General features: G+C 56.0%; 3 protein-coding genes across 13 annotated transcripts; 2 read left to right on the top strand and 1 right to left on the bottom strand.

Moving 5' to 3' along the window:
* On the top strand, positions 1 to 6972 carry PRSS53 (serine protease 53). 6 transcript variants are annotated; one of them, XM_086374841.1, is made up of 13 exons: positions 1855 to 1942; positions 2167 to 2235; positions 2879 to 2899; positions 3006 to 3168; positions 3486 to 3544; positions 3659 to 3751; positions 3890 to 4044; positions 4203 to 4422; positions 5203 to 5353; positions 5438 to 5682; positions 5769 to 5902; positions 6106 to 6322; positions 6622 to 6972. In XM_086374841.1, the coding sequence occupies exons 1-13, from the start codon at positions 1885 to 1887 to the stop codon at positions 6639 to 6641; spliced, it is 1605 nt and encodes a 534-aa protein (XP_086230967.1). In that variant the 5' UTR covers positions 1855 to 1884; the 3' UTR covers positions 6642 to 6972. The 6 variants fall into 6 exon arrangements, with proteins under 6 accessions (XP_086230971.1, XP_086230966.1, XP_086230969.1 ...); XM_086374844.1 differs by lacking the exon at positions 2167 to 2235 and having other exon boundaries at positions 1737 to 1942; XM_086374839.1 differs by having other exon boundaries at positions 3486 to 3751.
* On the bottom strand, positions 6897 to 16528 carry ZNF646 (zinc finger protein 646). Of its 5 annotated transcripts, none has more exons than XM_086374836.1 (3): positions 16454 to 16528; positions 8789 to 14217; positions 6897 to 7510 (listed from the first exon to the last, which is right to left on the bottom strand). In XM_086374836.1, exons 2-3 carry the CDS (start codon positions 14133 to 14135, stop codon positions 7389 to 7391), a joined length of 5469 nt encoding a protein of 1822 aa, XP_086230962.1. In that variant the 5' UTR covers positions 14136 to 14217; positions 16454 to 16528; the 3' UTR covers positions 6897 to 7388. The 5 variants fall into 5 exon arrangements, with proteins under 5 accessions (XP_086230962.1, XP_086230961.1, XP_086230959.1 ...); XM_086374835.1 differs by having other exon boundaries at positions 16334 to 16515; XM_086374833.1 differs by lacking the exon at positions 16454 to 16528 and adding an exon at positions 16083 to 16221.
* Positions 16147 to 25625, top strand: ZNF668 (zinc finger protein 668). Of its 2 annotated transcripts, none has more exons than XM_086374837.1 (3): positions 16147 to 16294; positions 22828 to 23496; positions 23938 to 25625. In XM_086374837.1, the coding sequence occupies exons 1-3, from the start codon at positions 16269 to 16271 to the stop codon at positions 25148 to 25150; spliced, it is 1908 nt and encodes a 635-aa protein (XP_086230963.1). In that variant the 5' UTR covers positions 16147 to 16268; the 3' UTR covers positions 25151 to 25625. The 2 variants fall into 2 exon arrangements, with proteins under 2 accessions (XP_086230963.1, XP_086230964.1); XM_086374838.1 differs by lacking the exon at positions 16147 to 16294 and adding an exon at positions 16622 to 16692.
* Positions 25626 to 25635: the final 10 nt, after the last annotated feature.

Genomic DNA, 25635 nt, shown 5'->3' on the forward strand with positions numbered 1-25635 from the left:
AGGGTGATTAGTCCCTTCTCCAGTATGTGGAGTCAGCAAAACCTGGGGTGCCATCAGCCCCCACCCCCAGGAAACAGGCTGGCAGCTTGTGCCTGCTACCCACAGAAGCCAGACCTCATCTTCTTGGGCAGCCAGGTATGTGCTTGCAAGGGTGAGCTGACTTTCTGGTTCTGTGCAGACATGCCTGGAAGTTCTTCCTGTAGTCTAACCTTAACCCCTCCAGCTCCCTTATCTACCACTAGAAGCCAGTCTTGATAGCCCTGGAAGGACAAGGACAGGCTGTGTTTTTGTTTTGTTTTTCCTAATGTATACTAAGTACTTATCCACATGCAAAGCACTAAGAACATGACATCTGTCAACTCATTTAATCCCTATAGCAATTGTATGAAGTAGGTATTATTACAGTCATCCCTTGGTATCCATGGGAGATTGGTTCCAAGACCCACCCCACTTCCCAAACCAAAATCCAAGGGTGCTCAATTTCCTTATATTAAATGGCGTAGGGAATTCCCTGGCTGTCTAGTGTTTAGGACTCCACCCCTTCACTGCTGTGGGGCAGGGTTCAATCTCTAGTCAGGAAACTAACTAAGATCCAACAAGCCATACAGTACACCAAAAAAATAAATTAAATGGTGTAATATTTGCACATAACATATACACATCTTTCCATATACTTTAAGATATACTTTTAAGTCATCTCTAGATTACTTATAACATCTAATATAAATAGTTGTAAATACAATGTAAATGCTAGGTAACTAGTTACTAGCAAGCAGTGAACTCAAGTTCTGTTTTTTGGAACTTTTCTGGATTTTTTTTTTTTTTTTGATTTGCAGTCAGTTGACTCTGCAGATGTGGAATCTGTGGATACAGAGAGCTGACTGTATGTCTTGAGGAGGAGACTTGAAGTTCAGAGAGGCTAATTAGCCTAAGATCACACAGCTAGTTTGGGGGAGGGGTTAGGAAGCCCCCAGGGCCATATAGCTCCAGTGTCTGTGTTCTTAACCCAAGCCACAGCTGCCTCTTGAGTTGGGGTCATGGTTCCTGAAGAATCTGGGCTGGTCTGAGTTAGAAGTCAGAAAGAGAAAAAGGATGCACCCTGAGTATTCTTGCCTCCTGATTGAGTTTTCCAAAATCCAAGGATGCTCAAGCCCCTTAAATGTTGTAGGGAATTCCCTGGTGGTCCAGTGGTTAGGATGCCACACCTTCACTGCCATAGGCAAGGGTTTGATCCCTGGCTGGAGAGCTAAGATCCCACAAGCTGCACAATGCAGCCAAAAAATAAAAATAAAATGGTGGGGGAGGTGGACCCCACATAACCCTGTTTCCCAGGAAGGTGGCAGAAAAGCATTGAGATTTGCTAGCTTCAGCCAGCAAGAAGCAGAGAGTCTGACCTCTTGACACCCAGACCGGCACATACTGCCTCTGAAGCAAGATGGGAGAAGGTATGTGAAACCCACTTGGACCCTGGCCTGGGAGAGAGGTGCGAAAGGCCTGCCAACCGTGCTCTTCACCTGTACCAGGTTCCCTGCTGGTAGCAAGTTGACTCTGACAGGCTGCGGTAAAGGCATTTTTTCGTCAGCTCTGAGCTTTTCAGACAGGGCATGAGGAGCTAACTGTCCAAAGTCATTCACGTGTTAGGGGGATCTGGGATGTGAACCAAGGCAGCGAGGACACGGCTCAGGCCCAGGGAGAGATGCTGAATAGCCCAGGGTCACACAGCCACAGCCCCAGAGCTAGAAACTACTGGCCCTCTTCCAGCCCAGCAAAAGCAGTGACACCTGACTCCTAGCAAATTGGGGGTGGGGCAGAGGTGGAGCTAGGGAGACCCAGGTGGCCTCTCTTGCGAACCAGCGCACAGGCAGCAGATTGACCTGGGGCAGCATGAAGCAGAGCTGGAGACTGAAGCTGTTCATCCTGGGAGCCGTGGTCCTCACAGAGGGTGAGTCACCCGGGTTTGGGTCGGGGGGTGATGGTTTGGGGGCTGTCCTCTGCTGGAGCAGCCCCTGAAGCTGGGTGTGTGGGAGGGAGCCTGCCTGGGGGGGTGACAGTCAGCCTGTGGCAAGGTAACTGTGTCCGTGTGTGTTGGTGGGGGGAGGTGTATGTGGCCGCCTGTGTCCAAACGGGTGTGATTTCCTTGGTCTGGATTATAATCTGTGTCTGCAGGAACTGTCATTATGCCTGTGTGTGTACCCTGTGCCCTCGTTGGCCTCTCTCCTTCCACAATGGCTTTAGGCAAGTTCTGGGGCCCTTTGGTCCCAGTCTCCCCTTCTTTACGTACGTCCCATCTCTCCCATGTTCAATGGGTGTGTTTGTGTGTGTCTGTGATGGGAAAGACGCAGGGCAGGGAACCCTTTGATAGAGTCTCTTTCTAAAAAGATGGGGGAGGCCGAGTAGTCAGAAGAGGGATGGGGTGAGTCTCAACTCTTGATGCCCTCCCCAACTTGGACATGACGCAGGCCTCTAATCCTTCCTCTTAGGCCTCCACAGCCCAGGGCACAATTAAGCTAATGCTCTCCACAGGCACAGGCTGCTCCCTGACTCAGCGGTGGGGGCAGAAGTTGGGGGTTCTGAAGCCTGGAGGAAGGTTGGCCTGGTCCCAAGCTGAACCCCAGGTCCTGCCACTCAATGCCCAGGAGTGCTGAGCACAGCTGAGAGAGGAGAATTAATGACTGAGTGTACACTCTGAATAGCTTCCAATAAAAGCTGTTTTTTGACCTCATATAAATATTTTCATTCTGGGAGGGGCCAGTGAAGTAGCCACAGACAGAGTCATAGCAAGGACCCAGGCCAGTCCCCCCCCAAACCTGTCCCCTCCACCAAGTCTGGGCTGGGCAGGTCCCCTCTCCAAGGCTCACCTGCGTCTCTCTCTTCCCAGGTCTTCAAGCAGCTCAGCGTGGTAAGTTCTGGGGCTGTGGGGCCTGGGCCTTACTTGGGTCTGGGTCGTGCTGAGGGTGAGGGCAGGCCAGGGCCCTGCTGTCAGCCTGATTCCTGCCTCTCCACAGCATGCGGGCAGCGAGGCCCTGGTCCCCCTGAGCCTCAGGAGGGCAACACAGTGCCTGGCGAGTGGCCGTGGCAGGCCAGCGTGAGGAGGCAGGGCATCCACATCTGCAGTGGGTCCCTGGTGGCGGACATCTGGGTCCTCACTGCGGCCCACTGCTTTGAAAAGTGAGTCATGTCTGCAGTCAAAAGATTTCTGGCTTTGGGGTGGGTGATTTGTGCCCAAGCCCTGCAAGACTGAGCCCTGCCCCTAGAGTAACAACCGTTTATTTAGAACGTGCCACATGCCGGGAACACACTATCAAGTTAATGTCAAACTTTCGTGGTAGAAGTCTTACAAATCTGACAGCTGAGGTTGGGAGAAGGATGGCCCTTGTTCAAAGCCACAGTTTTGTCCATCTGTCACCTCCTTGGGCTATCTCCTATGGTGTCACTGTCTCTGTTGGCACTCAGTGTTTGGGTCTTGCCCCCTCTCCCCCTTCCAGGGAGGCAATGACAGAACTGAACTCCTGGTCAGTTGTCCTGGGTTCTCTGCAGCATGAAGGTCTGAGCCCAGGGGCTGAGGAGGTGGGGGTAACGGCTCTGCAGCTGCCCAGGGCCTACAACCACTACAGCCAGGGCTCAGACCTGGCCCTCCTCCGACTCGCCCACCCCATAGCCCACACACCCCTCTGCTTGCCCCGACCTGCCCATCGCTTCCCCTTTGGGACTTCCTGCTGGGCCACCGGCTGGTATCAGGACACCAATGATGGTAAGTGCTGGCCTGAAGCCCAGAGAGGTACTTGGCTTGCCCAAGGTCACACAACCTCAGCTGCTAACTGTTCCCATTCCCAGTCTCCCTTGCTCCTCTGGGCCCAGACTTCGGCCCCAACCCCCTCTCTTTTGCCAGCTCCCAGGACCCTACGGAATCTGCGCCTGCGTCTAATCAGCCGCCCCACGTGTAACTGTCTCTACAACCGCCTGCACCAGCGGTCACTGGCCAGTCCGGCCCGGCCTGGGATGCTGTGTGGGGGTCCCCAGCCTGGGATGCAGGGGCCCTGTCAGGTCTGAGGAGGAGGACAGGGGAAGGGAACAGAAGGGAAGGGGGCCTGCCATAGGCCAGACACTCAATCCACAGGGATGGATGGAAGGGCGGCCCATGGAGGGTGTCCACCCAGGGCTGGGGCTCAGATGTCTGTCTCTGACAACACTGCCTGCTCCAGGGAGATTCCGGCGGTCCTGTGCTGTGCCGTGAACCTGATGGACACTGGGTTCAAGCAGGGATCATCAGTTTTGCATCAAGCTGTGCCCGGGAAGACACTCCTGTCCTGCTGACTGATATGGCTGCTCACAGCTCCTGGCTGCAGGCTCGAGCTCAGGGGGCAGCCTTCCTAACCCAGAACCCAGAGACCCCGGAGATTAGTGACGAGGACAGCTGTGTAGGTATGAGCAGTGGGTGTCAGGAGTGGGATGCGGGGGAACCTCACCTTGGGCTGCATGAGGACTTCTAGGGAGGTGGGAGCCACAGTGGAATAAATTTCAGTTCAGAATAGAAAACTGATTAATGAGGCATCCACACACTGCCACGGGCTAACAAGGGGACTTAAGGGACCCTTTCAGACCAGGATGGGAACAGCTCCATTTATGGCTGAGAGACACAAACACTTCAGAACTTTATGCATTTGGGTTCAGGTAAGAAGAGGAATTTCTGGTACCTGGCTGAAAGTCTTTGGGGTAAGATGCAAATTTTCAAGCAGGGACGCCACAAGATTGGAGAGGGCAGGGTTCCCACTCAGTGGGGCGTAAATTCTGGCGTTAAGTGACTAACATGCAAATGACATGCAAAATAGTTCCTGGGAGGAAGCTCTATCTTGATGGTAAGAGAAGCATCAGTGAGCCAGGAGTTCTGGGGCCATTCCAAGCCCAGAGGGGTGCAGACAGGCGGGGTAGAGGAATGAGCGGGCCACTCCCATGATGCTGGACCATCAGGGTTAAAAGCTTAGGCCCTGCGTTTTGAATCCCAAGTTGGCTACTTGCCTGTGGTTACTGAGCTAGAAAGTTACTGAACCTCTGGAATGTTGGTTACTGTTGGTAATGAAAATAACAAAGATTCAGCTTAAAAGGATAATGTGAGGATATTCGACAGCACACGGGAAACTCTTAGCGCAGGCCTGGCATGCAGTGAGCATTTAGAGGGCAGATGATGTAATGCATCTGTTTCAGCCTGTGGATCTCTGAGGAGAGAAGGCCCTCAGGCAGGAGCACCCTCCCCATGGCCCTGGAACGCCAGGCTGAAGCACCAAGGGAAGCTGGCTTGTGGCGGAGCCCTGGTGTCAGAGGAGGTGGTGCTGACTGCTGCCCATTGCTTCATTGGGTGAGCCCTGACTCCCTCGCCCTTGTGCCCCAACTTCTGATGGTGGCCCTGCCACCCAGTGCTGTCAATGCCGTCCTTGCACAGGCGCCAGACCCCAGAGGAATGGACGGTAGGCCTGGGGGTCGGACCAGAGGAGTCGGGCCTGAAGCAAGTCATCCTGCATGGGGCATATACTCACCCGGAGGGGGGCTATGACGTGGCCCTCCTGCTGTTGGCCCAGCCTGTAACCCTGGGCCCCAGCCTGCGGCCCCTCTGCCTGCCCTACTCGGACCACCGTCTGCCTGATGGGGAACGTGGCTGGGTCCTGGGGCTGGCCCGCCAAGGAGCAGGTATGTGGACAGGAGAGGGAGCCCAGCAGCTGGGCATGCAGCCTGGAGGCTGAGGTAGCAGCTGGGTCTTCTCCCACACCCTGCAGACACTGGCTCCCCTCAGACAGTGCCTGTGACCCTCCTGGGGCCCAGGGCCTGTAGCCGCCTACACGCAGCCCTTGGGAGCATTCTGCCAGGGATGGTGTGTACCAGTGTTGTGGGCGAGCCACCCAGCTGTGAGGTGAGCCCCACTCCCCCTAATGTCACCCCACAGACCCCTCGCCCTCCCACTCACAGCCTGACCTCTCACCTGTAACTCAGCCTTTCTGCCAACTGGCTCCCAAAGAGCCAGACCCCTCCAGCCCCGGCCCCTCCTGCCCCATGCAGCTGCCTAGGGAGAAGAGGAGGTCAAAAAGCAGTGTCCCCTGACCTGACCCCTTTCAGGGCCTGTCGGGGGCACCGCTGGTGCACGAAGTGAGGGGCACATGGTTCCTGGCTGGACTGCACAGCTTCGGAGATGCCTGCCAAGGCCCCGCAAGACCTGCTGTCTTTGCGGCACTCCCCACCTATGAGAACTGGGTCAGCAGTTTGGACTGGCAGGTCTACTTTGCTGAGGAGCCTGAGCCCGAGCCCGAGCCCGGAAGCTGCGCAGCTAACATGAGTACGTGGCCCTGGGGCCTCCTGCCAACACCTGCCTCCGCAGACCCCTTCTCTGCCGGCCTGGGGCCATCTGTCCCCAGCCACCTCCAGCTGCGGCGGGTGGAGCCATGGACAGAGTCATGGGGATTCAAGTACTGGCTCTTGTCATTGACTGGTTAGGAGCACACCTCTTAACCTGTGCAGCCCTCACTTTTCAAATCTGTCATAGGGGCTCAGGGGCACCTCCTTCCTCTTCCTTTGAGGGAGGGAGGGAAGCTGTGAGCTTGAGACCAACCCCACCCTCCTTCCTCTCCCTGACAGGCCAGCCAGCCAACTGCTGACAGGTGGCTCTGGGACGCTGCAGTCACAGCAAGGCAACTCCCACGGAACTGCCTCTCTCCCATCCAGCCCCCGACCTTTCCCAGGCAGGTCCAACAGTGCAAAGGGCTCTGGGAAGGAACTTGCCCTGAAAGCTCCACCCTGCAGGACAGGGAGATGTCGCCCGTGGATGCCCCCCACCCAGCTCTGCGGTCCAACGCAGGCGTCCCAAGCTTTTCCTATTCTTCATCCCTCCAGATCCAATGACACCAGCCAAGTACTTTGAAAATTTCTTTTTTTGGGGGGAGCAATTTTCCTGTTTTTTTAAACTTAAATAAATTGTTACAAAATAGACTTTAGAAAATAAGTTACAAATTGTAGTAAAAGGCTCCCCTTCCACAGGCAACATTTCCACCTGTGGGGGTGCTCTCTGAATCTGCCTCTCCCTGGTGTTGGAATCTGGCTGGTAAGGGTGGCCCAGCATCGTGGCCAAGCCGGGCACTGGGTTTCTTGGTGAGACTGGTCACAGGAAAGAACCTGGTGACAAAAGCTGGGGCAAAGGAGGTCCCTCAAGGACAGGACAGAAGGAACATCTCACCCCCTCCTTGGGAAAGAAGCCAGATCTGGGTCCTCTTCAAAGGAGGAGAGGAGAAAAGAGCTGGGGACGCCCAAACTACTCCTGAGCAAAGCAAGGAGATCAAGCCTTTCCCTGCAACTCACCCTGACACCCCACCCCCCACCCCATATTCTGATCTTTGGAGACTGGAACTTCAGAGGGAGAAGCTGAGGTCTGTAGGCCACTGGGGTGAAGGGTCCAGGAGTGGGGCCGTGGGGGTGGGTGGAGGCGGCAATGACAAGTCCCCTCTGCCCGCCGCTGGTGCCTTTGAGGTTCCTGGGGAGAGAGAGAGGAGGTGACTGAGGGGGCAAACCCCACAGAGCATGTACCCTGCTCCCTACCCTGCAGGCCGCACCCCACAGTCCTGTATGCAAATTCCCAATTATTTTCCCAGACCTGGCTAATTAGCTCCTTGCTCATTCCCTTGGGGTCACAAGAAATCTTTTATCCTAAAAGCCACCTTATCAGCACTCTCAAGGGAATCTCACCACTGTCCCCACCTGCCCTGATGATCCCTGGTCAAGGGGATCATCTACTCTCTCAGGGACACCCACGCACTAGATGGAAGGAGTCTTGGGATAAGGGCTACCGACCCCTAGAGGAGGTGGAGAGTGAGCCTGTGACATGCAGAGAGAACCGGCCCTCCCATTCCTCCACAAGTCTGGGCGGAGGTGACTTTCCATGAAGATTCCCGATAGAGGACGGGAGATACGGGCTAATGACTGTTGTTGCCACAGCTGGGCCTGGCTTCAAAGAAACAATTATCTGTGACTCAGTCCTCCAGTTAAAGGTGTGTTGGCAGGGACGGGGGTGTGCAGGTGGAAAGGTTGGTTTGGTTGGATCCCAAAAAGGAAATGCATAGCACAGAGAGAAGGATGGATAAAGGGAAGAAGAGACGTGGACCAACAGGGGTGGGCGAGGGCCAAGGGTCCAGTTTCTAAGAAAAAAGGAGGGGAGCGGAGACAAGATATGGGGAAAGGGACAGGGCGCTGAGTGCCAACAAGTGGCCTGGTTTCCCCGAACAAGTTGGCATGGAAGCCACAAAGCAGTCCAGTCTGGGGGTGCCTCCTATGCCCCCTTCCTCATTCCCAGGATCCTGGCCTACTCTAAGAAAGAGCAGAACTGAGACCATCCTTTTCTCCAGAAATCATTACTTAATTGGCTGGATCATAAGAGTTTCCAGAGGTATCTATAATAACCAGATGGTAGTTGGCTACCAGTCCTCCCCAAACAGAAGACCATTGCTCTTTGGCTCCGGCACAGCAGGGGAGCCCTAGCAGTTGCCTTGGCTCCGACCCTGCCACCCCGCCACTGCACCAACCCAGGATGCTCCCTATATACCTGACTCAAGGTGTCAAATCTCAGCCACTCAAAAGGCAGCATCCTCGACCTAGCTTTCTCCCTATCCCAGCCTGCGCCGCCTCCTGGAATCCCCATGATCCCCTCACTCCTTGCTTTCCTGCCCACCATGGAGCCAGTGTTTACTCTCTACTGTGTGCCCACCTCCTCCAAGACCCTTCAGCCCTCTGCCCAAGCCTGCTGGTGCCCCCATACCGGAGCTGGCCACCGTCCACTCTTCCTGGTGCTGCTGCTCATGCTGCAGGAAGCTGATGCGACGGCGGAAATGGCGGGGACAGTGGGGGCAGGAGAAGGGCCCCTCCCGGGGCGCGTGGACCCGCCCATGGCCTTCCAGCCGGGCTGCTGTCCGAAAGGCCTTGCCACAGATGCTGCAGCGATGGCGCTTGGGGTCCGTGTGGGTCCTGCCATGGTTCTTAAGGGACAGCAGGTTGGGAAGAAGTTTGGGACAGAGGGAGCAGGGGTAAAGTCCCGTAGTGTGAGCCTTCTGGTGGTTCAACAGGCTACCAGCATGGCGATAGGAACGCCCACATTGGGCACAGCGGAAGGGCCGCTCCTCGTGCACAGCCACCGCGGACTCAACACCCTGGCCTCCATTAGCTCTCCCCACATTCTCACCTGGGGCCCTAGGGGGTTCTGATGGGGCTTTCCCTTGACCAGGGAGTTCCACTTCCTCCTCCTCAGCCCCCGCTTTGGGGCTTCTGGCCTCCACCTGGGGTGACACCTGACTGAGGCCCCTAGCATGAGTCTGCAGGTGGCTGGCAAGTTCATGGTGGGACTCAAAGGCCTCGCCACAGTCAGGGCAGGAGAAGGTGTGGGCAGCTATGTGGTTGCGGCTGTGGCTTTTAGTGGCCTCAGGATTCAAGAACTCTTTGGAGCAGAGCAGGCAATAGTGACGGTCAGTCTTGTGGGTGCTGTGGTGGTTCAAGGGGCCCTCTGACTGGCAAATCTTGCCACAATGGCTGCAGGAAAAGGAGTGGCTCTCTGGCTGGGGCTGAGGGCCACAGTCTCCACTGTCCCAGCTGTCCACCGGAGTCAGACTAGGTCCATTGGGCTGGGTGTTGCCAAGGGGACAAGGACTTCTGGGGACACTGTCCCCTGACTCGTCTTCTGGCTTGGTCAATACATGACCCCCAGGAACCCAACCTCCATCATGATTCACCGGTCCCCGGGCTCCTCGCCACCCATCTGCTTCCCCCATGCCCCAGGAGGCTGGCTCTGTGGCTTCTAAACCCGCTGCCCTGATGGGGCTCTGACTTGGCTCTGCTGGCCTTGTGGCTCCATCCTCCAGCTGAGGTCCCGACTCAGTACCACCCAATCTGTCCTCCAGTCCCTGGTCATCAGCCAGATTCCCTTGACCACACTCTGTGCCGTCTGGGCCTCCCTGACCACCTCTGGTCTCTTCCTCGTGCTCTCGCAGGTGCCGTTCCAGGGACCCTCGGCCAGGGAAGCCCCGCCCGCAGAGGGCGCAGCGCACAGCTGCCCTCCGGGACAGCCCGGCCCGCCGCCGCCGGCTCTCCGAGTGTAGCCTCTGGTGGTCCCTCAGGGCCATGCGGTTGGAGTAGGTCTTGGGGCAGGTGGGACAACTGTACTGGCCTGTCTCATGGCTGCGCCGGTGGTTCAGGAGGCTGCCCGCATGGCGGTAGGTCCGCCCGCACTGCCCGCAGCGAAAGGGCCGATCTTCCCGGGACAGCTTGCGGGAGCCCCCACCCCCACTGCGCTCCAGGTGGACCCGCTGGTGGCTGGCCAGCTGCTTCCGCAGGCGGAAGGCCTTCCCGCACTCAGCACAGCGGAAACGCCGGGGATCGGCGTGGATGCGCCGGTGGTTCTTGAGGGACATGAGGTTGGAGAAACCTTTGGAACAGGCCTGGCAGCCGAAGTGGCCGGTCTGGTGGCTCTGCCGGTGATTGATGAGGCTGCCAGCGTGCTTGTAGGAGCGACCGCACACCTCGCAGCTGAAGGGCCGCTCAGAGCTGGCTTCTGTCTGGCAGCCCTTCTCGGCTGTCTCCAACCTTGGCTCCATCTCCTCCCCCTTCACAGTCGTCTCCTCCCCCTTCACAGTCGTCTCCTCCCAGGCCTCTTCTTTCACTCTCGCCCCCTCTTCCAGGGGCTCCACTTTAAGTTCTTTCTGGAACCTCTCCACTTCGGCCTGCTCGAGGCTCTCCTCTGCCCGAGTCTGGGCGTCACTGCTGCCTTTTGCCTCTGGGACGGGCCCCACCTGGGGCTCCGAGCCTTTGCAGCGCGGGTGGTTTCGCAGGTGATTGCGGTAGGCAGCCAGGTTGGGGTAGCAGCGGGAGCAGACTGGGCAGACAAAGTCCCCGGTCTGGTGGATCTTGCGGTGGTTCACCAGGCTGCCCCCATGCCGATAGGTCTTGCCGCACAGGTTGCAGCGGAAGGGGCGGGGCTGGGTCTCCAGAGAACTTTCCTCACCCTGCCGGCAAAGGCTGTCTGCAAGCGTGGCACCTACACCCTCACCCGGCTTTGCATCCCCACCCTCTGCAGGGAGAGAGGTCACCGTGCCCTCAAAGACACCATCTGCCACCACCACCGTGGCATCACCTGACTCTGCTGGGTGATGCATGAGACTGGGAACCTCGTCAGTGGTGTTCCCGGAATTCCGGCTTTGGTGGTGACGCTCCAGGCTCCCCAGGTCATCGTAGGTCTGACCACAGCAGCCACAAATGTGGCCATACCCAGCGCCATCCAGCGCTTCCACCTCCCGTTGCAGCTGATTCAGCAGCTCAGCTTCTGAGAGCTGCAGTGGGGGGCTGTGGGTAGAAATTGCCCCTGCAGCTCCTTCCTCCTCCCCCTCCTCTTCCGAGCCCTCAGTCATGCCAGAGTCATGAGCCTGGCGCCGGTGAAGCCTGTAGCCAGCCCGCCCAGGGAAGATCATGCCACAGAGGCAACAGAGGAAAGGCTGGGTTGAGATGGCCTCCCCAGGCCCATGGTTCTGGAAGTGGCTGCGCAGGGCAGGCAGGGAGTCAAATTCCTTTGGGCAGAGGGAGCACTGATAGATGCCCGGTGGGTGGCAGGGCCGGTGGCTCAGCAGACCAGTGGCGTGGGGGAAAGAATGTCCACAGTCAGAACACGTGTGAGAGATTTCAGCCGGCCAGGCAGCAGAGCTGGCAGAGTGGCAAGGGGAGCTGGGCTGGCCAGGGGCTGGTTTCTGGTCTTCCTCCACCCCAGGGAGGCCATCACAGAAGTGAGTCCCATTGCCTTCCTCAGCGCCTGGGATGTCCACGTTGTCAAGGAAACTGGCCTCCATCCTTTCCAGTCCTTCCTCAGCGCCTTGGCTCTCTTTATCACCCTGGAAACAGGCCTCATTCCTCTCAATCCCACAGTTGTCCCTTTCGGCTGCAGCCTGCAAACAGCCCCCACTGCTTTCCACGCTGCCTTCGGCTCCACTCGGACTTGCCCTGGAAGAGTCTCGGGGACAGCCCAGGCCCTCACTGTCCGCTGGCTCCGGGGCCCAGTTCCCGTCTGATGGGGGTTTGGCTTCTCCCCCGCCGCCGGCACTGCCAGCCCGCCTCCGGTGCCGCCTGCTCCGCCGTCGACTGTGGCGACGCAAGTGGTTCTTCATGGCAGCCATGGTGTGGAAATGCTTGGCACAGGCCCCACAACTGAAGTCTCCCGTTTGGTGGGTCTGCCGGTGGTTGATAAGGCTGCCTGAGTGGCGATAGCTCTTGCCACAGTCTCGGCAAGCAAACACCCGAGGAGGTGACTCCTTGGCCTCGGTCCTGCTCTGTGCCCCTTCCCCGTGGGTCCGCCTGTGATGTTCAAGGCTCTCAGAATCTTCAAAGAGCATCCCACACATGCTACATATCTGTGGTGTGGTCCGATCTGCTGCTGGGGGAACAGCAGGAGCCCCCTCTTCATGTTTGCACCCAGGCCCTTGATCCGAAAGTAGAGCTGTCTCTGGCCCCACTGGGTCAGGTGGGAGTTCCACCTTGAGGTGGCTGGGGGGACCCTCGGCCCCTGGGCCTGTGCTGCGGCGAGCAGCCTTGCAGTGTACCCGCACGTGGTTGCGCAGGGCCATGAGGTTGGGGTACTTGCGGGGACAGAGAGAACACTGATACTCTCCTGTCCGATGGCTGTGGCGGTGGTTCACTAGGCTCCCCCGGTGCCGGTAAGCCCGACCGCACTCATTGCACTTATAGGGGCGGTGGTCTAAGGTGGTGGTGGGGGCCTCTGTTTCTTTGTGGGTGGACTCAGCCAGAGGCAGGGGAGCTGGCAGCACTGATGGCTGCCCATCCTCTCCGGCTCCTTGCCGGGGCCTGTGATGAGCCCGCACATGGTTTTTGAGGGCAGCTGCATTGAACAGCTGCTTCGAACAGATGGAGCAGGGGTAGACACCTGTCTGGTGGCTCTTTCGATGGTTAATGAGGCTCCCAGCATGGCGGTAGGTACGGCCACAGTCCCCACAGCGGAAAGGCCGGTACTCCTCCAGGCCGATGTCTTCCAGCTCCCCAGATGTGCTCAGCTCCCCTGAGCCATTCAGCATCTGTGTCCCAGGGAGCTGGTCCTGGCTGCTCTCATCTGTGTGCCCGTTGGTGGTGGGCATCCCTTTCTCTTCCCATGGCCGCTCCTGACTTTCACCCTCATGGGACTGCTGGTGTTCCAGCAGCTCTCGGGGGAGCCGGAAGGCACGGGGGCAGTGGGGACACTGGTAAGGCCGATACTGGGCATGGAGTCTGGAGTGATTCTTCAGAGCCATGAGATTAGAGAACTCCTTGAAGCAGATGGCACAAGGGTAGACACCCAGGGTGTGGCTCTGGCGGTGGTTGGTGAGGCTCCCAGCATGCTTGTAGGTCTTGCCACATTGACTGCACTTGTACCGCCGCTCCTCCTCAGCAGGAGGGGACTGGGTGGGCTCCTGGCCCCCAGTAAAATTCACTACTGATTCAGCCAGATATTGTTCCAAATTGCTAAGGAGACTGCTGGCTGGGGTGGGGAGTGGAGTGTCTCTGGCAGAGTTGATGGTGGGACCCCAGCCCTCTACACCCTCCTCAGGATCAGGCTGGCTTTCCCAGCCTTCTCTTTGTCTGGTGGGTGGATCTTCCCACGTGCCCAGAGTTGCCCTAGGGTCTGGCCCAGACTCACAGCCAGATGTCTCTTCAATATGTTTTTTCTGGTTTTCCCAGCCTTCCCCAGGGCCAAGCCTCTGGGTCCAGGAGTCAGTGGACACTGTCTCCCCCTGGAGGCATGGAGTGGCTTCCTTCGGGCGGGGAGGCCTGCGCCTCCGACGGCCTTCAGGAGCATGAGTCCTCATGTGGCTCTTGAGCGCCATGGGGTTGGTGAAGTCCTTGCCACAGGTGGTACAGGGGAAAAGGCCAGTTTCGTGGGTCCGGCGGTGATTGACCAGGCTCCCTGGGTGACGATAGCCTCGCCCACACTGCTGACAGCGGTAGGGCCGAGGGATGCTGTCAGCCTCGCTGCCCTGGCTGGAAGATGGATGGAGCAGTTCTCGGTGCCGTGACAGTTCTGGGAGGCTAGGAAAGTGGCGCTGACAGTCAGAGCAGCTGAATGAGGTGGGCGTGTCCTCCATGGGGCAGTGTGGCAGAAACCTGGAGGTTCAGGAAGAGCAGGCAAATGGCAGCAGCATCTTCCTCTGATGGAGGGTCCAAGGCCTAGGAAAAGGGGGCAGTGGTCAGAAGGAAGGCGTGAATTAACTTTGCCTCTTGACTTTATGAGCAGCAAGTTCACCAGAGGTCACAGTTACCCCCAAGTAGCAATGCCCAGAGACCTGCTCTCTACTAGATCTATTCTGGAAATACCATTTAAAATTTCTCTGAATACAGGTTCCCCAAATATGAAAGCTCCCCTAGGCCTAACTCATCTCTAGGAGTATATATAAGGAAACTAACATCTAAAGAATTGCATCCCATCTCTAATCACAAACATATTATCCTGCCTTCAGACCAAGTCCCAAAAATCTTACTGTCCCTAACCCTCTACTCTCTATAATTTTGAAACAAACAACCTATCTTACATGACATCTTAAAAGGAAACTTGTACCTCTCTTAGGACCTTCAATAAGATAAGTCCAATCTTCTATCTTTCACCCCTCAGCTAAATAGAGTAGCTTAGAGGCACTCAAAGGGCTTCCCTGGTGGCTCAGACAGTAAAGAATCTGCCTGCAATGCAGGAGACCCAGATTCAATTCCTAGGTCAGGAAGATCCCTGGAAAAGGGAATGGCAACCCACTCTAGTATCCCTGCCTGGAGAATCCCATGCAGAGAAGTATGGTTGGCTACAGTCCATAGAGTCACAAAGTCGGACAAAACTGAGCAACTCTCATAGAGAGGCACTGAAAAAGCAGCCTCTTTCTCCAATAGACAGCCTAGGACCTGAGAAGTGAGGTTAGAGGCCTCCTACAGAGAAAAGGGCTGATTTGTTCCCCCTTCTGCCCTATTCCTTTCAGGGTCACAAAATCTCCTTTCTGAAAGACTCTCTCGGGTTCCCCGGATTCCAAACCATCTTCTATCTTCGAAATCCCATCTCCTTTCTGGTACTTCGCCCCCTACCTTTTTCTTTCCCACTATTTATCACTTTTCTCTCTCCATCCCTTCTCGGTTTTCCTTCTACGTTCTCTCTTAATATTGATGACAACAGCTACCCGTACAGCCTAAGCACTACCATGTGCTAGGCCCTGTGCTAAATAAAGAAAATTCGTTGTGTCACCTAATTCTCACAACTCATTACAATGCCTCTATTATTCCAGTTGACACACGAGGAAGCCCATTCACTCAATCTTCTTTCCAAAGCCCTTACTCCATAGCAGGCCCCCGTGCCTCCTACATGACCTTGGCCTTCTCTGACTCGGACTCTTCCCCCTCGCCGGGGGCCCCCATACAACTCCTATCTCCGACTTTAAACCTCCTTGCTGAACCTGCTCCCAGAATTCTCACTTCTCACAAAGCCCCTTCGCTCAAGAGTCTCCTCTCCGAATCAACTACGAAAGAGGTCCTCTCGCCTCATTCATCTCTTCAGCCAGTTTTCTCTTAGGACCCCTACCTCACACCGGTGGCCCCTTCTCGTTCCCGCCGCGGGTGCGTCCGTTGGGGACCGCGAACGGGAGTGCGCCTGCGCAATGGGACCCTCACCCTAACTGCAGCCGCGCGCCCCAAAGGGTGGTTGTGCGAGGACTCTCGCGCTCCCACACACGCACACTCTGCAAGGGCTCAAGGAAGTGGAAGAGGAGGGAAAGAGGGAAAGGAGAGGGGGAAAAGGAAGGAGGTAGAGGAAAAAGGGCGCAGCTGGCACTAACCAGCCGTCTATCGCCCAGCTCCGCGGACACTTCCTATTGTTACTAGGAAACAGGAAGTGTCCTAGCCTCAAAAGCTTCCCCACGAAACTTCCGCCTTAAAAATGCTTCTGACCCGCCTCCAAGCAGCGGTTATACAGACACATTTCCGGTGCTAGGAGAGCGGCAACTAACGCGCGACTCCGACCCCGCCCACGTAGGTCAAAGAGCGCGTTGTTCTGCACTAACCTTAGCCACACTTCCGGGAAGATCCGCTAAAATCGTTCCGGTGCATATTGACTGAGCGCAGAAGAGGGGGAAAAAGCGTTCTGCAGCCCTGACCTCAGTACTTGGGCGACACTTATCGTGGGGCTCCCTGAAAAACTTCTCAAGCCAGATGGAGGGAGCGTCACTTACTGCTTTCTATTAAGGGAAATGTTATGGAATATAAGCGGATTTAGGTACTACAAATCTTGGGCATGGCCTTTCTGTCCTCCCACCTTCCAGTTCACGGTGATCTAGCGCCACGCTAGCAATAGTCGGTGCATCCCGTAAACCTATTCCCGTGTCCCTTGTCATTAGCACCCAGAAAGACCCCTTGCAAGGTGTTTCTCCGCCACCTTCTGTTGGGGCTGCTCCGGTGAACTCTGTCTTCCTCCCTTGCCGGGAAAGCTCTCTCTCACTTCCGTTCGCCGGCCCCGCCTCCTGTCCCTCCCCTTCTTCCCTCCCCCCAACCGCCCCCCCCCGCACCCCCCCCCCCCGCTGGGTCCTAGCGCCTGCCCCTCCCTGGCAGAGTCCCGGGCTCTGTCGGTGAGAGGAGCTGCAGCTGACGCCACGGAGCCAGCCCAACTCTCTTGAGGTAGGAAACGCCGGCGGGAAGATGCAGAGATCCCTGGGCAGCCCCAGTGGAGACGGAATCCGAGCAGGCCTCAGTTTCCCTTTGGGTGCCTAGGGCGGATGGGGTTGGCCTGGCCCGAGCGGTGCGGGCGGGGCGGGAGGAGTGCGGCCCCGGGAGGGCGCGGACGGGCTCCAGGCCCAGCGGGTCCTAGAACCCGCCGGCTGTCCCGGCGGACCGGCAGCGGCAGACGCCTGGGCTTAGGCGGCACGGCTGCCCGCGTAGTGCCTTGCGGACCCGAGGGTCCTAGAGCCCGCCATGTTGCGGGCTTTTGTCCCAGGCGCGCAGCCCGCCTAGCATGGTCCCTGGCGCCGGCGGCCCCCCCGCCCCGGTCGAGGTCCTGGCCGCCCCTCCCGCGGTCCTAGAGAACGCCATCTTGCAGGCCTTTGTCCAGGGTCTGGCCTTCGGTCCATTCATTTGTTCATTCTGTCATTCTTCGTTCACCTTTTTGCTGTGTTCCCCGGGGCCACGTTTTCCCAGGGCATTTCCTGAGAAGAGCGAGCCCAGGGCCCTGCCATGTGGGGTTGTCTGTCTGGCAGAGGCGCCGACACGTAGACAGTTGCAGGGAGCAAGAAGCGCAGGGTTTCCGCAGTTCTTGGCTCTAACGCCCTTAAAACTCCCACATGCCTTAGAGACCCCATTTTACCGATGAGGAAACTGAGGCCCAGAGCGCCATGGCGCTCTTACCTCTACTGCCTGTTAAGTCTTCCTGAGGACATTGGGGAAGCAGGTATTTGACGAATGCAAAAAGAGCTTTCCCACTGGAGAAAGCAGAGGGAACTGCAGATGGAGATGGATTTAGGTGGGGAAGTTTGAGAATTGTAGCTGGAGCTGAGGTCGCTGTCGGGAGGGGCACACTGCCGCTAGAGGTGAGGCCGGAAAAGTGGGTTGGGATTACCTTGTGGATTGACCAGATTGGATGCCTAGGAGACGATTAGCTCTCATCTCTGCGTGGTTCACAGTTTCCCATCTGCCATCTCACCGGATCCCTCATGGCCTGTGAGGCCTTTTGGTGACTACTTGTTTAGACGTCTGGAGACTGAGGTCTGAGAACATTAAAAAAGTGGCTCTTCACTGTCCCTGCCCGCAGGGTTCTAGCTTAAACTCGGAATTAAATCTCTGGATCCCTGGAGATAAGAGTCTGTTCAGGCAGCAGGAAGTCATCCCCCTCCTAAATCCAGTAGTAAACAAAGATAAGGCTCCCACACCAGAGCAGTGAATCCACTGGGATATTTGGACCTTGTGAACTTGGAAAGGCAGAGAAATTCAGTACAAACTCCTGTTATTGGGGAGGTGGAAGCTAGAGACCTGGGTTCAGATACTGTCTCAGAGGTTGATCTGTTCAGTTTGTTTTGGGGCACCAAGCATGGTCCTATTTGTAGAGGATACAAAATAAAGGTACCTAGCTCTGTGCCAGCCTAAATGCTTGCGCTAGAGACAGAGAATTAACAACTGAACCATAAGATGTGTAAGTGCTAGCGAAGCAATAATCAGGGGACAGAGCAGAAGTTTGGGAGGCAGACCTGGCTTTGAGTATGGGCTGTGACCATGACTTATTACTTCCCTTCCCTGTGCCTCAGTATCCTTGTCTGTAAAATGGGGGAAAATGGGGAAAACACTACTTAACGTAGTCTGTTCAGTATATAACAGACTGTTATATATAACAGACTATATATATATAACAGTATATATAACAGTATATAACAGACTGTTATATAACAGACTACCAAGTCTGACTGTAACCAAAACAAACAAATGATAGCAGACTGGGGGCACAATGGAAGTTTATTTCTCATGGTTCTGGAGGTTTAGGTGTCCGAGATCAAGGTGCTGGCTGATTCAGATCCTGGTGAGACCTCCTTTCTAGGATTATATATGTGACCACCTTCTAAGTTCTCACATGACCCTTTCTTCCATGCCTGCACATATTCATTCATAACAAACTCCTAGGCAGTTGTGAAGCTTAGCTTGAGTAGTACACATAAAATGCTTAGAATGATACCTGGCCCTTGGTAAATTCGCCAGAAATGTTATCCAGATGAACAACACGAAGGAGATTAAAGAGGAGGGGAACAAAGAGTGATTAGCAGGGATGCAGATAGCACTAAGAAAGGTGGTCAGGGACTTCCCTGGTGGCTAAGACTGTCCTCCCAATGCAGGGGATCTGGGTTCGATCCCTGGTCGGGGAACTAGATTCCACATGCCGCAGCTAAGAGTGCAAATGCCACAACTAAAGATCCTGCACGCCACATATAACACCTGGTGCAGCCAAGTAAACTTAAAAAAAAAATTTTTTTTAAGTGTCAGGAAAACCCTCTCTAAGGAGGTGACAGGGAGCTGAGACCCAAATGGAATCAAAGAGATAGCTACACAAAGATCCTTGGGGAATAGTGTTTCTAGCAGTGGACATGGTTAGTGTGAAGTCCCTGATATTGGAAGGAATTTAGGTCTTTGAGGGTGGAAAAGGGGGAACCTGTGTAGGTGGAGCCTAGTAAGCCAAGGAGAGGGGAGTGGGAGATGGGATAGGCAGGACTTAGGTAGTTAAGGGCCTTGCTGGCCATGGTCTTTGTCTTGGGAGCCCTGGAAGGTCTCATGGTTTGGCTAATAAACCTTAAGTAAATGAAGAACACTAGAGAAAGAGCCCAGCCCAGTTCAGTTCAGTTGCTCAGTTGTGTCTGATTCTTTGCGACCCCATGGACTGCAGCCTGCCAGGCCTCCCTGTCCATCACCAACTCCCAGAGTTTACTCAGACTCATGTCCATTGAGTTGGTGATGCCATCCCACCATCTCATCCTCTGTCATCCCCTTCTCCTGCCTTCAATCTTTCCCAGCATCAAGGTCTTTTCAAATGAGTCAGCCCTTTGCATCAGGTGCGAAGAAGAGCAGAGAAAGAGCCAGCCCAGGGACCTGCAGATTTGGGTTTGAGTCTGGGTTCCTTGACTAGCTATGTGTCATTGGGTAAGTTTTTTCGCTTATGGAGGCCTTAATCTCCACATCTGGGGAAAAAAAATGTTAAAAATGCCTCTCTCCTGGAAGCTTCTGAAGATCCATGGATGTGTCCTTGGTTCTTAAATGTTAAATGTTAGTTGGGATGACATAGAAAACATGTTTAGAATAGGTTTATGAATCCTACCCCATGTTCCCTGGATGATTATTCTCACGCAGGGAGCTCGTAGAGTCATCACTGTAGGGAGTGGTGGGTGGAAGAGTCCTCTGAACAGGGAAGTGAGGAGCTGATGGTGGGGTTTTAGACAGGGCCTAGCCTACCTGGCTGTGCACTGTTGCTGGAGCTGATGTCTTCTGGGACTTGCCTGGTGCTCCCCTCCCATTTTCCCTGGGCAGTGCCTTAGGACAGGTTTACCCCTCCAGCTACCTGGTTCCTGGCTCAGAGGGGGAGATTGAGGCTCAAAGCTCAGAACCCCCAGGTCCAGCCCTCTGAGAGAGACAGAAACATAATGGGAGCTGGCTCTGGTCTCCAGGCAATTCTACAGGGATGTGAAAAGACCAAGGTGTAACCTGAGCTCAGAGTTCTGGTCCCCACAGGGTTGGCCCAAGCAGCAGACAAGTCTGGGAGGGTCCAACAACCCAAGGCAAATTAAAACACCTGGATTTCAAGTCTGCTGCATGAGTTATTAGCTATGTGATCATGGGTTAATCACTAACCTTCTTGGAACCTCAATTTTGTTTTTAATAAATTTTATTTATTTATTATTTTTGGCTGTGCTGGGTCTTTGTTGCTGTGCACTGGCTTTCTCCAGTTGCGGCAACTGGGGGCTACTCTCTAGTTGCGGTGCTCGGGCTTCTCATTGAGATGGCTTCTCTTGTTGCAGGGCACAGGATCAATAGCTGTGGCGCACGGGCTTAGTTGATCTGAGCATGTGGGATCCTCCCAGGTTGGGGATCGAACCCACGTCCCCTGCATTGGCAGGTGGATTCTTAACCACTGGACCACAGGGAAGTCTAGAACCTCAGTTTATTCGTCTGTAAAATGAGAATAAATAATCCTGATCTCAGAAAGCTATGAGAGAATAAGGTAGCACATGCAGCAAAGTGTCTGGCTCTGATAAGATTCAGTAATTGAGGGTAGTAATTATTATCTCATTGAGCCCTGCTCAACCCTGTGAAGTAAGTCCCCTCTTTTTTCAGATGAGAAAAATTGACGTCCTGGAGCAGGAAGTACATTGCTCAGGGTCAATGTACAGCTAGGAAGCGAGCAAGCGAAGATTCAAAGCCAAGCAGTTTGACTTCAGAGACTGCACTTAACCACAAAGCTACATTGTTTTTCTGGACCTCAGTCCCTTATCTGAGAAAGAAGGGTAATGATAGAACTTATCTCCTGGTGCCCATGTGAAGTTCAAATGAGTTAATGCATGTAAAGAGTTTAGGATATTGTTTGTTATTTAGCAGGCGCTCTGTACATGTGAGCTCTTATTTTTATTAAGGAGAGTGTTCAGATTGTCCAGAAATGATCGGGAAGGGAGGTTGTGAGAGCCTCATCCAAGGATAAGCAGATCCCCTGAAAACTGTAGGTGGGATTCAGCACTGGGGAAGGTGGGGCCTCAAGCCCTTAACTCACCTTCCAGTCCTAGGATTTAGTGGGGAAAGTATGAAAACCAAGCTGGGGTGGAACAGAGCTATGTAGGATGGGGGCCAAAAACCAAGGGGAGATGTAGGATGAGCTTCCTTTGGGGAGTAAGGCTCCAAAAGGAAGGATTGGTGAGATCCATAACAGCCAGAAAGGACCCGGGAACTTGTGTGGTGTGATGAAAGCCATGGGAAGTTCCTGAGTAGGGGACCGAGCATTACATGGCACCTTAGGGAGAAGACTCTGGCTGCCTGTGCACACTAGACTGTGTATGTAGGGGACAGGAACTGAGGCAGGGCCACTAGGCAGAAGGATGCTGATTCTAAAGATGCACCCCTTGCCACTCACCCTCAGGGACTCCTGCATCCTCCCTGAGTCATAAATTAAAGCCACCAATCCATGAGGTATACGGATGAGGAAACAGGCCCAGAAAGGAGAATCCTGACCTCCCACCTCCCGGTCCACCTTCTGGGCACACCTGACTCCCCTCCCCTCTCCATAGCATTGTCCTCCTCACCTCACCCCCCACCCTGGCTGCCCCCAGCGGCTGCTGCAAGCACTCCTTAAGTGGATCTGCTATAATCCTCTTCCCTTCATCCCCCAGGGAGGATGAGCTGGTGTTAAGACTAATATAGCCATTAATCCTATTTCCTCCCAGCCATGATCCCCAGGAGCAGTTGGGTGGAGGGTGTCTGGACTCTGAATGGAAAGAAAAGGGGCTGTGACTACAGCCGGGTGTCCCAGGGGGCCAGGCTAGAGCAGATACATTGAGTAGGAGACAGAGGCTTCTAAGTTCTGCTAGCAATGGCTCAAGCCACTTGGAGAGTGTCTGAGCTCCCCATTACCAGAGTTATGGGAGCAAGAACCAAAGGGCCATTCCAGAACAGAGGGTGGACCAGGATTCCTATCTGGGGTGGAGTATCTTACAGCTGTGCAAGGCCAGAATTCTGTGTGAACAGTTGTTCCCTCAGAGAGCTAACCAACCAGAAGGGAAAGACAAAATACACATGCTGGGGACCTACCCTTCCAGACAGATGATGCCAGTCACCACATTTAGCCCGCTGGCTCTGCCCTCCTCTGGATCCTTGTCTGTCTTTCCTGAGCACTTAGAGACCTTCAGGCCAGACTCACATCTGGGTAGCCTCCATGCCTGCAGCCTGGCACAGGTCTTGGACGCTGAGGTCAAGAACGTGAAGATGGTGAGATGGACCAAGCCTGGGGCTTCTCGGAAAGCCACAGGGCTTGGAGAAGCCCAGAAGCTGGGGAGAGAAGTGCCAGTGAACATTTGGATGATCCCAGCTTCCCCCCTCAACTCCTCTGAAGTCACCTAGTCCAGCCCCTTTCATCAGTGAACGGACCAGAGGGGCAACAGGAGCACAGAGACAGAAAGGATATGCACCCGGGTGGGACATGCAGATAAGAGTTCCTTCTGAGGCCTCAGAGGGCTTTGGTGAGAAGAGAGCCTTTGGAGAATTCGGAAAGGGGTGTGGCTCCTAACTTTGCTTCTCTTGCAGAGAAGATCCGCCCATCGAGGCCATGGAGGTAGAGTCTCCTGAGGAGCGGTCCCCAGCCCCGGGCTACAAGCGCTCCGGCCGACGCTATAAGTGCCTGTCCTGTACCAAGACTTTTCCAAATGCACCCCGGGCAGCACGCCATGCTGCCACGCACGGGCCTGCAGACTGCACTGAGGAGATGGCCGAAGCGAAGCTGAAGCCAGAGACAGACCCCAAAGCGGAAGATGCCAGCGGGGACAAGGTGTCAGGTGCAGCGGCCAAGCCTCGGCCCTATGCTTGCCCGCTGTGCCCCAAGGCCTACAAAACAGCACCAGAGCTGCGCAGCCACGGGCGCAGCCACACGGGCGAGAAGCCCTTCCCTTGCCCCGAATGCGGCCGCCGCTTCATGCAACCGGTGTGCCTGCGCGTGCACCTGGCCTCGCACGCTGGCGAGCTGCCCTTCCGCTGTGCGCACTGCCCCAAGGCCTACGGCGCGCTCTCCAAGCTAAAGATCCACCAGCGTGGTCACACGGGCGAGAGGCCCTACACCTGCGCCGACTGTGGCAAGAGCTTCGCTGACCCCTCGGTGTTCCGCAAACACCGGCGCACGCACGCAGGCCTGCGACCCTACAGCTGCGAGCGCTGTGGCAAGGCCTATGCAGAACTCAAGGACCTTCGCAACCATGAACGGTGAGGGAGGTGGACTGGGTGGGGGCGGCTGAAGGGTTGGGAAGAGTGCACCAATAGGGTAAAGACGTTGAGTCCCAGAGAGCGGAAGGAACCAATGGGAAGGCGAGTGAGGCGGATCTATGGGAGCTGGAGGGTGAATCTGGGATCTGATTAGCCTGGGTTCCTAGCGTGCAGGGAAGGGGGCGGGGCTTGAAGTTGGGCTGCTCCTAGGATCTTTGGTCCAGTGCAAGAGGTGGTGCGAATGGGGTCCAGGTCTGTTGCATGCAGTGACGAATCTGGAACCTATACCTGTCCTGAAGGCTTTTTACTCTGGGCTACAGCGCTGTGGCCCATAGACCAAGGCCCCGGAGAGGTTAGGGGGCCCTAACTTACAGTGCAAACAGGCAGCGGGGGTCAGGCGATGGGCTGCCACCTTCACACTGGGTCTCTGCACTCCCACAGGTCCCACACCGGCGAGCGCCCCTTCCTCTGTTCAGAGTGCGGGAAGAGCTTCTCCCGCTCTTCCTCGCTGACTTGCCACCAGCGCATCCATGCGGCGCAGAAGCCCTACCGCTGTCCAGCCTGTGGCAAGGGGTTTACGCAGCTCAGTTCCTACCAGAGCCACGAGCGCACGCACTCAGGCGAGAAGCCCTTCCTGTGCCCGCGCTGTGGCCGCATGTTCTCCGACCCCTCAAGCTTCCGGCGCCACCAGCGGGCACACGAGGGCGTGAAGCCCTACCGCTGCGAGAAGTGCGGCAAGGACTTTCGGCAGCCGGCCGACCTGGCCATGCATCGGCGGGTGCACACGGGCGACCGACCGTTCAAGTGCCTGCAGTGTGACAAGACGTTCGTGGCATCCTGGGACCTCAAGCGGCACGCGCTGGTGCACTCGGGCCAGCGGCCATTCCGCTGCGAGGAGTGCGGGCGAGCCTTCGCCGAGCGAGCCAGCCTTACTAAGCACAGCCGGGTGCACTCGGGTGAGCGCCCCTTCCACTGCAATGCCTGCGGAAAGTCGTTCGTGGTCTCATCCAGCCTGAGGAAGCACGAGCGGACCCATCGAAGCAGCGAGGCCACAGGGGCTCCCCCGCAACAGGAGCTGGTGGTGGGGCTGGCACTACCGGTCAGCATGGCTGGCGAGGGCCCAGCCGCCCCAGCATCAGGGGCGGCGCTCGGAGACCCTCCAGCTGGGCTGCTGGGGCTGCCCTCGGAATCGGGTGGTGTGATGGCTACCCAGTGGCAAGTGGTGGGCATGACGGTGGAGCACGTGGAGTGCCAAGATGCAGGGGTTGGTGAGGCTCCTGGTCCCTTGGGGGCGGCAGGTGAGGTGGGGGGTGAGGAGGTGGATGAGAAACCACCCCAGTTTGTGTGCCGGGAGTGCAAGGAGACGTTCTCTACGCTGACATTGCTGCGACGGCATGAGCGCTCACACCCAGAGCTCCGGCCCTTCCACTGTACCCAGTGCGGCAAGAGCTTCTCAGACCGGGCTGGGCTGCGCAAGCACAGCCGCACCCACAGCTCTGTGCGCCCCTACACCTGCCCCCACTGCCCCAAGGCCTTCTTGAGTGCCAGCGACCTGCGCAAGCATGAACGCACCCACCCTGTGCCCATTGGAACCCCCACGCCCCTCGAGCCCCTCGTGGCTTTACTAGGAATGCCTGAAGAGGGACCAGCCTGAGGTCCAGGTCCCTCTGCCACACTCCTGGGAACCCTGCCCCTATGAGGTGCTTCCCAAACCCCCCTTTGCCGCAGATCACTCTTAGACTTCAGATCCATCTCTGTGCCCAGGCAGCTAGCTCATCCTGACAAAGCTGGGGACAGTGGTGGCTGGTAGCAGTTGGCAGGAGACCTGGCTCGCTCCAAGCACCACTCATTAAAGCATTCAGTTGACACTGGGTTGTCTTCTGTGTTCTGGTTGGGGGTAAGTAACAGAGGAGTTTGGGCACCTGATAAGGTTTAGTGGAGATCCCTGGACTGACAAGTTAGAAACTAGAAGGGTCTTTGGGTGCATTGTTTTCTCTAAATATGTTTTCAGAATATCTTGTGATGAAGGGTTCCAGGATCAAGTGAGTACCGGGAATTCCTGTACCTTCTTGGGAATTCTTGGTGATCAAAGTATATTAAAGTCATTGATAAGTCCTGCAATGAACAAATCTGTTTAGC

This window comes from Bos grunniens, chromosome 25 (genome assembly GCF_055505025.1).
Source record: "Bos grunniens cultivar Pamir isolate PY7600 chromosome 25, Bosgru_T2T1.0, whole genome shotgun sequence".
NCBI classification, from domain to species: Eukaryota; Metazoa; Chordata; class Mammalia; order Artiodactyla; family Bovidae; genus Bos; species Bos grunniens.

Coding starts and splice junctions, on each gene's coding strand:
- PRSS53 (XM_086374840.1), top strand. CDS start 1,885: ATGAAGCAGAGCTGGAGACTGAAGCTGTTCATCCTGGGAGCCGTGGTC. Junction 4,045..4,202: donor GGATGCAGGGGCCCTGTCAG/GTCTGAGGAGGA, acceptor TGCCTGCTCCAG/GGAGATTCCGGCGGTCCTGT. Junction 5,903..6,105: donor GCGAGCCACCCAGCTGTGAG/GTGAGCCCCACT, acceptor GACCCCTTTCAG/GGCCTGTCGGGGGCACCGCT.
- ZNF646 (XM_086374836.1), bottom strand. CDS start 14,135: ATGGAGGACACGCCCACCTCATTCAGCTGCTCTGACTGTCAGCGCCAC. Junction 7,511..8,788: donor GTGGACGGTGGCCAGCTCCG/GTATGGGGGCAC, acceptor CTCTCTCCCCAG/GAACCTCAAAGGCACCAGCG.
- ZNF668 (XM_086374837.1), top strand. CDS start 16,269: ATGTTATGGAATATAAGCGGATTTAG. Junction 16,295..22,827: donor TGGAATATAAGCGGATTTAG/GTACTACAAATC, acceptor CTTCTCTTGCAG/AGAAGATCCGCCCATCGAGG. Junction 23,497..23,937: donor GACCTTCGCAACCATGAACG/GTGAGGGAGGTG, acceptor GCACTCCCACAG/GTCCCACACCGGCGAGCGCC.